At 40.6% G+C, this 12,893-nt stretch overlaps 1 protein-coding gene across 1 annotated transcript; it reads left to right on the top strand.

The window, feature by feature from the left end:
* Positions 1–11,119: 11,119 nt before the first annotated feature.
* On the top strand, positions 11,120–12,335 carry LOC147617012 (uncharacterized). The gene has a single exon (XM_086776337.1). It carries the CDS (start codon positions 11,197–11,199, stop codon positions 12,082–12,084), a length of 888 nt encoding a protein of 295 aa, XP_086632463.1. The 5' UTR covers positions 11,120–11,196; the 3' UTR covers positions 12,085–12,335.
* Positions 12,336–12,893: the final 558 nt, after the last annotated feature.

Here is a 12,893-nt window from a genome sequence, read left to right as displayed (position 1 = left end):
AGGCAATCTCCACCATCACAGAGCTCTAGCAAGCACAAGAAGTCACACAAAGGGCCCACCACAACCTCTCCTTAGCCCAATTTCTCACCCAATAATCCCAGCATCAAGCTACTACCACGGAGGAGTCCCTTCAAAAGACACGGCTTGATTTCCAATGCTATCGAGAAATCTCGGAGGAGACACTCCATGAGAAGGAGGCCAAGCTGGATGCCACCGAGGCACGAGCAGCATAGCCCCCACCAACACCATCTATCCCCTCTTCTAGTGCCATAGAAAGGAAGGTGGATGCCCTCATGACACAACAACTAAGCTACCCTCCTTGCCCTCCCCCCATAGAACCCCTTCCAGCTCCTCAACCTCCACTACCGAAGTGTCTGCCTTAACCTGCTCCAGCATAACATTTTTCTAGATGAGCCCCTCTCCCATACGACCTACAACTATATCCTCACCAAGCTCCCCCTCCTACCTCTCTTCTTCTTCCAAGGGCTAATTTCCTTCACACACCCTCATATCTTCTACGACCTCACTACCCAACCTTTCCAAGCCACCCTCATCAGCTGGTGCCACCTACTCTGCCTCGGCTAGCCAACCGAGCCAGTTGATCCCATCAATCTCTCAGTCCCAGATGTCTTGTGTTCATACCCTTACTCCTCTCAAAGGATCGCAAATGCTCTTCAACATCTCCATCGTAGGGTTGGCACATAGTCATTGGTGCCTACCGCTCCCTCCACCCACGAGGAACTCCCTCCGTACTTTGCAGCTGGCATATTCATCCTTTACCAAAGGTGCCATGTACAGATGGAGGTAATGGAAGCCATGGGAATCATCCAGTTTGATGACTTGCAAATGGCCTTCTCGATGGACTTTACATCTGAGGAAGCTACGGAGGCAAAAGCCTTTTTTAGATCGCATGGCCTCGAAGACTTAAACGATGAAGCTTACAGCGACAGCGACCATGACGACCATGAGGGAGGAGACAATGGCCAAGGAGCACAACCACCTCCACCCCCACCACCCTCATCTCCTCCACATCAACCTTCACCCCGAACTGTTAAAACCCTAAGATCTCTCTATTGAGTAACCATCCATAAACATGCATGAACCATGCATATACTCATCCACCCGACCACCCTCGAGCCCAAGGGTGCACACATAAATACAATGAAGTACCACATAACTTACCTTGGTGTCCCATACCACCAAGAGATATGATATCATTCTAGTAGCACATAGCTCTAGTGTGAAATGGTAAGAGAGTAGATATCATGCTCTACACAAGAGAATCTCCCTTGAGTGTGTCCCATGCCCCTATTATATAGGAGGGCCCTTAAGTGACTCCTGACTCTCCATTTCCCATGTGTGACCCTTGGATGCCTGACCCTAACCTCAACCCTTAAGGTTAGCCCTAACCCATACTCCACTACAGCTTGTTCTCATGCTCCCATTCTTACAAGCCTAATGTGGGTTAGCCTCCTAGTATATGCACATATAATGTGCACATAAGATACTTCCCCTCTCTCAAAACATTTCACTCTTGCAATGAAAAGAAGGAAATCTGTGCTGAACATTCTCAACCAACTCCCAAGTCAAATCCTCTATTTCCCTATCTTTGAACTTAATTTTAACCTCAGGGATTAATCAACCTACGAAGTTTCCTTTCCTTGAATTCAAGTACCTTTTCAGGTTCATGTGGAACATAGGACAAATCTTTGACTTCAATGAGTTATTGAGAAGTAACTATGTTATCATCACCTCCCAGTTTCTCTTTCAATCTACTGACATGAAAGACTGGATGAACTCTAACATGTGGATGCAATTTTAATTCAAACGGAACCATGCCAAATCCGACATATAACTAAAAATGGACTACAATATCTAGGAGATAATTTCAAACATTTTTCTATTGATAAATTTTGAGAGTCTTTAGGAACTTTTAGATAAACCAATGCTCTTGGTTTAAAAGACCGAGGTGAGCATCCTCTATCAGCATAAAACCATGCCCTATCCTGAGCACTCCTGATAGAATCCTGAGCTTCAGTCAGCATTTCTTGCATATCACGCAAGAAATCCCTCAATGCATCAAGCTCAATGTCCTTATTAAGACTGACATCAATAGGTGCCCTAGGTTGATCCTACCCATACATAAGCATGAATAGACTAAAACCAGTAGCCGTATGTTTAGAACTGTTATAGGCAAATTCCATCATTGGTGGAAGATATTTTTCCCAACTCGATGGTTTTCCAGAGACATATTTACATGAAGCATATCCTCTATAATCTGATTCACACACTCTGTTTGCCCATCAGATTGCAGGTGATCAGAGAAACTCATGCTCGAGGTAGTTTCCTTGTTGTAAACCATTCGGAATAAAGTAGGAAGACATGGCATTAACGGTAGGAACTAGCGATCCATCAGTGGCACGACATACCCATATCTGCACACAGGGAATTATCGACGTCCCGAGTTACCCATATCAATATATAGAGTCATCAACATCTCGATGAGTCACATATGTATATCTATAAACCATCATGTGGACTGTATAAATCACCTAAAGGATGGAACTAGAGAAAGAAATATCAATAAAGGAAGAATCCAAAATTCCTTAATCCAAACACAACAAGAAAAACTCATTGAACTCTAAAGAAAGAGATTTCAACAAGTGAAAATGCTAAAGAGATTACACTCATCATCAAAACATGCAGGCTATAGATAAAAGAAGTTTATCTAGAGAACGTTTACAGTACAACTTCAAGTAGTGAAGTAAAAAAATGAGATTATTTTTGAATGTTGGGGTAAACATGCCAAGTGATGTAAGCAAGGCAACAATCCTGAGCCCAAATTATCCGCAATAAGATAATATATGTGAGGGATCGCTACTAGTGTCCCATACCACCATGATACCACCCATACATACCTTAACAATTTGGAACTCCCTAGTATGCCGTCTAGGAAATATAAACAAAATCCGACATAAAAGGAATGCAATGGTCTTATCCAAGACTTTCGCATACTAAAACCTGTATCTATATACCTGAGACCACATCAAGGAATAACTCTTTCCGAGTACATCATTAGAAAAAAATTTGAATTATTAGTGCCTTTCTAATGATAACTACCCAATAAACACAATAAAGTTGGGGTAAAAAAACAACAATTGACCTAGAGACATAAGCAACTAGGTATCTAAGTTGGAATATGTACAAGAGTACAAGGAACATAGTCCAAAATTATGTGTAAAAATGAAGGCAAACACTACCTTCAAACGATATTATCCAAAAGATCAAAAGATCTTTATAAAACCATGGATAGAAGCATAGAAGCACCTTGAATCCATGAAAACCATAGTTGATCATAAAAATCAATGCATGCCATCTAATGGTCATTAATCATGCCAAAAGAAGCATTAAATTGGTGGCCCACTCATCAATCTGGAGTATATGAACATGGTGTCATTCAAGCAAAACTCCAAAGTAAGCAAGTGAAACACATACGTGTAGCACTCATTAAAAACCCCTAGACATAAGTGATCTAGGCAGAACCTAATGAGTCCATATAAAACTTAGAAACCATCCAATAAAATCCACCAAAACAACTAGATCAACTAATCCATGAACACCAAATAACCCTCGAAAATAAGAATTCTTGGAAAAAAGGAATTACCATGATTTTTTCCTAAATTTTCCTAATTTTCTACAGCCTCAAAATACGCTAATTTTGAATTCCACCAAACCTATCTTATGGAATTCCAACCTATATTTTTCCAAAAAAAATTTAGCAATTAGATTTGCCAAAATACCATTGATATTTTAAAAATACCATTTCTAGGATTCTTGAAAATAATTTCTCGAATATTCCTAAATTCTCCTAAGAAACCCATTGTTCATGAAATTTTCAATTCTGCCCAACAATTCTCAAATTCAATAAAAATTTATAATTTTAATGGATTTTCTAATTTTTTGTTAAAAATAGATTTTAAAAGAAATTTGAATGGTCACAGGTGCCTGAATGGACACACCACATCCCAATCACCAATCCCACACATTCCACAAATTTAAAATAACCTTTGTCTAATTTTTCACTAATTTCTAGGATATTTTTGAAATTTTTAATTTACCCCGAACGTATTAGAATAGGAACAGTCCAAAAATTTTAGAATCCGAATGGTCTTCCTGGAATACGGAAAGCCAACAGTTTTGGGAAAATGAAAAGACCAAAAAATTGGAATGTGAAAGGTCAAAAGTTCTCGAAATGCGAAAGATCAAAAGATCCCCTGAGTTCGAAAGGTCAATAGGTTTCCCAAAAATTGGAAAGCCAAAGGGCTCCAAGACAGAATTTTCAGAAAAAAAAATTAGATAAGAAAAAAAATTCAAAACTCTTTTTCTCTTTTTTTTTCAAACTTTTTTTGAAAAGCTTAAAAAAACTCTTTTTTTAATATATATTTGAAAAGTTTTAATTAAAGCTTTTTGAAGCTTATAAAAATGATTTTAGGGGGGGAGGGCTTTTTTTTGCCCGGCGACCTGCAGCACAACCCCCCCTTGCCTGCCCCTCCTCGAGCGTTGCGAATAGTGTGAGAGAGAGAGGAGGAGAGCTCCTCTCTCCTCCCCTTCTTCTCCATTCCTACATTCTCTCTCTCTCCACCCCCTCCTTCTCTATTAACAGAGAGGAGGTTGATTAAAATTTTAATTAAATCTTCTTAATCATAATTACAACTTAATTATGATTAATGTTTAATCAAATTGTGCCTTTTAAGAGGCGTTCAAACATGCGGGAGAGAGAAATAGAAGGAAATTCTGGATTTTGAGGGAAGAAAAGAATTTTACACGCACAGGAGAGAACCCAATGCATCATTGGTTACCCCATACTGCATTTCAGCAAAAAATTGGCAGAAAATTGATAGCATCTCCGCAAAAAAAAAATGCATAAAAAATATTTTTTACCATAAAAATGTTCTAAAATTTTCTAAATAATTAGAAAAAATTTCCAAAAATTGTAAAAATTTAGGGAATTCATTCTATCAAGAATATCCATAGTAAAATGTGTAGTATTTTGGTAGAAATTCCATAAATGCTTATTTTAAACTAATTTTTTTTTAAAAATAGCATTGAACTTACGGAATTCCCCTGCAACATCGATTCGTCCATTGAATAGAAGAAACACACATTCCAACCACGATATCGATGATCCACATGCGTAATCACCAAAACAAACCAACAAAATAAAATTTTTTATTTAGTTAAAAAAGAAAAAACAACAACAATTAACTAGAGATTGCTTTAATACCACTGTTAAAACTCTAAGATCTCTCTAGTTAATAACCATGCATAAACATGCATGAACCGGGCATATACTCATCCACCCGAGCCCAAGGGTGCACACAACATGCTCTACACAAGAGAACCTTAAGTGACTCTTGACTCTCCATTTCCCATGTATGACCCTTGGATGCCGTACCCTAACCTTAACCCTTAAGGTTAGCCCTACCCCATGATCCACTAGAGCTTGTTCCCATGCTCCCATGCTCCCATGCCTAATGTGGGTTAGCCTCCTAGTATATGCACATAACACCAACCCCTCTCATCCAAGCACCAGCACCCCCACCCCCATCTAGCACCTCAACCCTCCCCCTCTTCCCCTCCTAATCATCTCCACCACTCCATTTTCCCACCCCACCCCACCCCACCCCACCCCACCTCCCTCATCACCTCCATCCATATCTTTGAATTTAGGCATGCACACAACCCTAACAACTATACCCTCAACATAAAAAAAGCCTCCCCCCATACTTTATGCTAGCCTCACCATGGGTGCCTCTTCATTGCCTACCTCTCCAACGTCGTCATTGACTCATTACGCCTCCCACTACTCGTGGAAGAAGGAGAAATTCCATCGCCGCCACCACTCGAGCGTGAGGAAGTCGACCCTTTGCTTAATCCACTCAATTGGTGGGAACTCTTAGATAGAACGAAGTTTGAGCAAGCTATCCAAATGTTGCTCAGTCGACAGCTTGAGGCAGCGCCAATCACCAGCATCACGGATGGCATGGACATCCATGTCCTACGTCATCTGTACATCGAGGCAAAGCATTGCACCTGGCGGGGCGAGAGCATCCACCCGACATCAAAGGAGGCTATCATCGGCCACCCATCTCGCTGCTTGCCCTATAATTTTGATCTCGTTGGCGAGCAGGTGTGGCGGCCTATAGATGCCCCTTTTTACTAAAGCCATTCATTTGGGAGACCTACTGTAAGGTCATGCGCCCCATTCACATCAACCTAGAGTACCTGCCGATCCGAAGAAGGTGGGCTTGGAACCTCTTCGACGAGGAGCACCAAAAGAACCCAAAGCTATAATTCAACTTCCCGTGGTTCGCTCCTCCAACACCCCAGCAACCCTGCACAAAAGAAAGCATGATCAAGCCCTTCCACGACTTCACGAAGATATGATCAGGTCCCAGTCCTAGGTATGATAGTAACGATCAGATTCTTCAACTTGAACCTCATGCTACTAGAGGCATTCCCTGACTGGGACCACTACCACGAAGGCACGTAGTAGGGATTGGCCTTTAACATCAACAAAGGGCCGACACTCAAGCAAATTTTGTGGCTACTACGAGTGCATCATGTGGATGCCCACCTGGCGCCTCCAGATGTTCGAGGACATGATGGAGACTACATTCTGGATAAGCTATTGAATCTTCCATCGAGCACCACCTACTCCTACCTTGTGCTATGACTTTATCTGCACCTATTTGATCTAGTACCACTAGATCTGGCCAACTCCGAGGATGGACCTGAATTAGGGAGGGGGGTATGTTAACCACTTTGGTTAATATTACTTTTCAAGCGTGGTTACGCTTATTGTAAGTTATCTTTTGTAACCGCGCAAAGTGCTTAATGATAAAAGAGACATGGGATGACCGAGCTTATGGCTTGTGTAATGCTAGTCATAGTAGGAAGGAGTTGTACATAGAGCTAGAAAGACTAGTTTTGGGCGCTCAATTGTAAATGGACGGCCGACCATTGTAGAGTAAGACCTCTTGTATATAAGACATTTTATGAAATATAAAAAGAGACAATCCCATTAGTCTCATTTGAGTTTTACCTCTCTCTCTCTCTCTCTCTCTCTCTCTCTCACTCTCACTCATGCTTACTTGTGGTTTGCTTGCATGCTTGATTGTTGTGGTGTATGCTTGTAGGGATGGTGATGATCTAGTTTCTCCTCTCCTCTGCCCTCTCTTTGCTCTCTACCAAGGTCCCTCTTGCATGCATGTGGCATAGAGTGAAGGTTGAGCTTTCCATAGCTCCCTCCTTCTTGCTCTCTACCTAGCTCTTAAATCTCCACTTGGGTGACACAAGTGAAGGTGGACTGAGCCCCTAACGGCTTCACATCGAGGAATTAACCCTCATTAGGGTTGGCTAAGTGTACATCTCCGAACTCGACCCTTGCATGTTGTTTCTCTTATTCTCTCCCTCTCTCTTGTGTGCAAGGTAGTATGTTAGGATTAACAGTCAGTCAGCAGTCAGCTTTCATAATAGAAGGGGAAGGTATTCCAGAGTCAGTAGGAAGTCACTAGGGGAGAGCTGACTCGGATCAATGAAGTTTTGAAGCAAGGAATTTGAAGGTAGCTGATCAATATTGGATGATTTTTTTGGAGCTTGGAGGACATATTTCTAACTAGGGTCGACTATCCGATTCAGTTTATAGTCAAAAGGTATTAGAGGTCGGATTGAAATGGGAGGATAGTTGGTGGAGTTAGCTAAATTAGTTTAAGGGGTTTTAAGGTGTCCCGACTGTGTCACTGAAGGTCAGGGGATATCAGCTGAGTGGATTGGTACTTTGGATTTATCTTGTGCTGGTGTTGTGGTGATAGTTTATAGAGCCCTCCCTATGGTGGTGTGTTCGGAGACGAGCTATAGAGGGAAGACTCCCCAGACACATCAACGTCTCACATGTGCTAAATTTTCAACCACTCAAAATAAATGAAAAAACTTATTTCAGCCAGTTTTCATTGCCAAAATGCATACTAAATGTAAGTTTTATAAATAAAATGCTAAAACCTTCATTCCTCCTTAAATCAAGGATTACCAAAATTCTTAGTTAATTTATTAAATTTTGATTTATAAGAATTGTATTATTATTATTATTATTAAAGCATTGCGCAGGTCCAATCAGAGCTCCGCGTAGGTCTAATTGAAATTTCAAAATTGTTGATTGATATGAATTCAAAAATAAATTTAGTCAATAAGGTGTCAATAGTGTAAGTTTGACAAATTTTATATCTTTTCTTTTCAAAATGAACTTTTTTCTTTACTTAGTAATGGTGTCAATTTAGAAATTTGATAGACTATATACCTTTTACTTGTAAATTGAACCACAAGTGGCAATGTGTTGGTTTATCTTTAAAAAAAAACATTTCCCCTTCACATTGTTGGAGGAGGAGGAGGAGAAAGGATGCCACATTAGCCACCCGGTTGTTGTCCTTCACACTATTAAGGATGCCACATTAACCACCGGAGTGTTATGCCCAGCTCTTAAACATAGATGATTACATCCTAAACATAGAACATCTATGTTTAGGAGGTGTTGTCTCCACCTCCTTAACATAGATGATCTCACTATAGTTACTTTTTGATGGGCGTCACGCCCATTGCAAAATTTTTAAGTGCCCGTCGATAATTATGTTCTGAAATACACAAAAAAGACTTACTATATTTCACCAAACCCGTGAGTTTTGAAGGGCAATGGCGCGCATCAAGAATCAAGCTTGGATCCTACTATATTTCACCAAACCCGTGAGTTTTGAAAGGCAATGGTGCGCATAAGAAAAAAGACTTGCTATATTTCACCAAACCCGTGAGTTTTGAAGGGCAAAAGTGCACGTCAAGAGTCAAGCTTGGATCTTACTATTGATGGCAAGCTAGATTTGGATTTAGATTTATAGCACAAGGACAAGAGAGTTGAGAGTTTTGAAAATTGAGAGGGTGCTTTGAGTTAAAAAGTGGTGAGTACTAGGTATGAAGTGCAGGCATGGCAGCACCCGAAAAGAGATGGCCACGGGCGTGTCCACACTAGTCCTTGTGTGAGTGTGTGTGTGTGTGTGTGTGTGAGAGAGAGAGAGAGAGAGAACATTGAGTACTAAGGTGGGATGTCGGAAACTGGCAATCTCTCTCCCTCTCTGCATGCATGCAGCTTTGCAAGAGTGATACAATTTAATGTAAAGTAAAGTGCTTTGTAACCACCAACGTACTCTTTGTGATCATCCCAGCTCCCAATAATCTCCATGCATGCAGGCGCCTTTGCATGCCCTTCAATGCAATTGGGACAGTCCTTTGTAACCTCCTCCCTTCTGCCACGTACTCTTTTTTTTGATGATTTGATGTGCAATCCAATCACGTATCTACTATGTTCCATTCGAACGGTTTCATAAGTTACTAAATTTTCTCATTTTCCATTATTATCTTTAAAAAAAACAACCATTTTCACCAATCAAAACTTTGGGAATATAACTAAAATGTATGATTTTGGTTCTTCAAAAATAAATGTGACATCAAATTTCAAAGACTAAGTATTAAAAGCAAAATACCTTGGCCTTAGGCTAACGGGTTGCCCCCAACTGCCATGTTGGACGAGGTGGTGGTGATGACCGTGGACCAGTTGCTCGCACTTGTGCCATGATTGGTAGACTGGCCTTAGAGCTACCACCTACCACAAGCCATGGCACCGACATACATACACTCAACATCGACTGTCTCCCACATACCACCAACTTTCCATACCATCACCAATCCTGGCTTGAACTTGGCCACTGTCTCCCACATACCACCAATCTTGGTTTGAACTTGGCCACTAGTAACCCACATATATAGGAACCACGCATAAGGTATTTTAGTGGCTAACTATTATATCAAGAGTAACTATTTTAGTATGAGAAATAGATGATTTAGTAATTACTAGTAAGTATAGGATAAGTAAGGCTAGAGCCTAGGTTCAAAAGGCTTCTGTAAGTCCACAAGATAGTTTTTTTATTGAGCCACCTAGAAGAAGGCACCATGAAGAGGGCCCCACCAAGTAGAAGCAAAAACAAATGACAAGAGGAGCAATGATTTTAGGATAGAAAGAATGACACGTTCTTGCTTTTGTGTCTCATGATAGTATCAACTTTGTAGTATCTACGGTGACAAAAATTAGGACGAGTGACATGCTTCTATATTAATGTTAAGTGTGTAAAAAAAAGAAGGATGAGTGGCATGATGCTATATTCATGTTAAGTTTCTAGTGTGAAGTGTACTCACAAAATTAGGATGAGTGACATGGTGCTATATTCATGTTAAGTGTGGATTTTAAAAATGTCATTGCTAGCTAAGAAGACTCCTAATTTCCATTAAGCAAGTTCAATGGTGATTAAGGATCAACTAATAAGTCCCATTCGCTAAGGACATGAAGCCTTAAAAAATATGATAGGGAGTCAAAGCAGACAATAAAAGATTTCAAAATTTATAGTGAAAGATTTTTTCTTCAAATGCATCCCATAGATCATGCATTGAAAGCTACTCCTTTTATTGTAATTCGTGCATGTGTTTGAGCCTTGAAGACACATGAGTACAAGTTCATAGTACCTACAAGCTACAACGAGTGAATTACTTTTTTCCAAATTGAATAAGTCTAGGCTAATTTTCAAACTTCCTTTGTATTAAGGAATTATAATAAGTTTTTAATGGCCAAAATGCCATGAAGGATGAAGGATGCCAACATTAGATCCATTGATGATGACGAATCATTGGTGATATATGCTTTAAATGAGAGTCTCTATGACATTGGCCTGTATGTATATCCCACATATAATGATGCACATGGCACTCTATTTCGTGACATCTCACCCCACCAAAGAGCATGATCTATGATTGAAGGAAAGCATTGTGTCAACGGGCACAAAGTACTATATTGCTTAGTAACCGTAAATGCATTGAGATGAAGATGAGCCACACCTCTTTTAGCTTTATGTAATAAGCACCCTTATAATGATTTGTTTAAGTCAACCCAATTGTCCTTGTGATCCCCACCAAGGTAATAGTGCTTCTTATGATCAGCTTCTTATTTGTCCACAACGCTCCAAACTTCATCAAGAGGTAGGCAACCACGAGCAATCATCTTCGCAAGAAGAGGAGCTTCATCAACCACAAGAAGCAGTAGCTATGGCTACGCAAACTCAAGCGTATGGTTCAATGGCGGATGCATCCCAAAGGCTTGATTCTAGTGCACTAATAGCTGCCAATTATGATGGTTCATCTTCTTCTCCAAGCTCCTCAGAGGTGAAGCTCTCTAATGATCAGAATAACTATCATGGGGTTAGGAGGAGGCGATGGGGCAAATGGGTCTCTGAGATCAGAGAGCCTAAGAAGAAAACCCGGATTTGGCTCGGCTCGTATCCTAAACCAGAGATGGCAGCCCGGGCTTATGATGTTGCTGCACATTTCCTCAAAGGGAAAGCTGCTATCCTCAATTTCCCCGAGCTCGTAGGTCTCCTCCCCCGCCCTTCATCACCTTCACCTAGAGATATCCAAGCTGCTGCCCAAGCTGCTGCTGCACTATCATCCCTAAGAACCCTTAATGGTAACCATAACCCGCATTGCACCACAGAGATCATTGATTCTAAACCTTCTAGCCGGTCTGATTGCAATAACCAAACCCTGCAATGCGAAGAGATTAATGCGCAGTTGGTTGAGACTAATGAGTCTCAAATTCTAGAAAGTAGCCAGAATTCTACTAATATCCTTCACTATAATGTGGATTCATCCAATGTTCTATCACAAACAGCTAGTTGGCCTGCCATATTACAATCGCCTCGGACAATTATTGATCAATATATTAACCCCTTCGAGAATGATCATCATAATTCGTGCTATCATGAGCTGATGATACACTCGGCAGAGGCTATGTTACTGTCTCCGATACCCTCTAGTCCAACGCACTTTAGCTGTGCAGGCCCGGCGCAGGATTTCATTGCTAATTACGATGACAATGCTAATTATTCTGCTAATGGGAGTGCTGTAGAGGAATCGCTTTTGTGGGACTATTATTGATCAAGGTCTGGTTCTTATGACGTGCAGTTCTTGGATATACTCAGAGGTCGCTTTTCTATCCTTTCCGAAAGACGTAACCAATTATGGTTATATGGGTTATCTAAGTATTGTTGATTATACTAATATGAATGCTCCATACAATGATTTAACGTGGATTATGCTTAGTTTTTGGGTGCTTACTTAATCCTACTAACGTGGTGCTTACTTAATTCTACTAACGATTGTTTTCTCTTTCATTATACTAATATGAATGCTCCATACAATGATTTAACGTGGATTATCTAACTATTTTTCTCTCTTTGATTATACTAATATGAATGCTCCATACAACGGTTTAACGTGGATTAAGCTTAGTTTTTGGGTGCTAATTACTTAATCCGATTTGAAGCAAGATACACGTAACACAGTTTCATAACTGTTTGTTGTCTTCAGTAAAGTTGAATTATGGGCGCAAGTGTAATTAACGGCTCCGTGAATTGTCGCAAACGATAAAATGTGGGCTGATAATATTGACGAGATTAATGGGTTACTGCATAGGTGCAGCAGAGATGGATAGTGTATCGGTGCAGCAGAGACGGATATTCCGTCACTGCAGTAGCTTAATTTTTCGATTAATGCTAAGGCTAAAAGCTTAGGATATGGGGGAAAAAATCTCATTTGCTATTAATGCAGAGGCGAAGAGCTTAGGATATGTGAGGCAATCACTCGTGCAACAAAGTCGACAGTCGACGTTGTGCGGGTTGTATCGTGGCATGATCGCCATAGAATAGCTGCGACGGCGCAAAACCTGCTTGGATTTTGGTCCCCCT

The sequence above is a fragment of the Cibotium barometz genome, chromosome 37 (genome assembly GCF_041138505.1).
Source record: "Cibotium barometz isolate CiBa-2024 chromosome 37, ASM4113850v1, whole genome shotgun sequence".
Taxonomy (NCBI): Eukaryota; Viridiplantae; Streptophyta; class Polypodiopsida; order Cyatheales; family Cibotiaceae; genus Cibotium; species Cibotium barometz.
Note: the sequence above shows the minus strand (reverse complement) of the source record. Positions and strands in the feature narration are given on the sequence as shown.

What these genes read in the sequence shown, in the direction of transcription:
- LOC147617012 (XM_086776337.1), top strand. Translation starts at nt 11,197, where the DNA reads ATGGCTACGCAAACTCAAGCGTATGGTTCAATGGCGGATGCATCCCAA.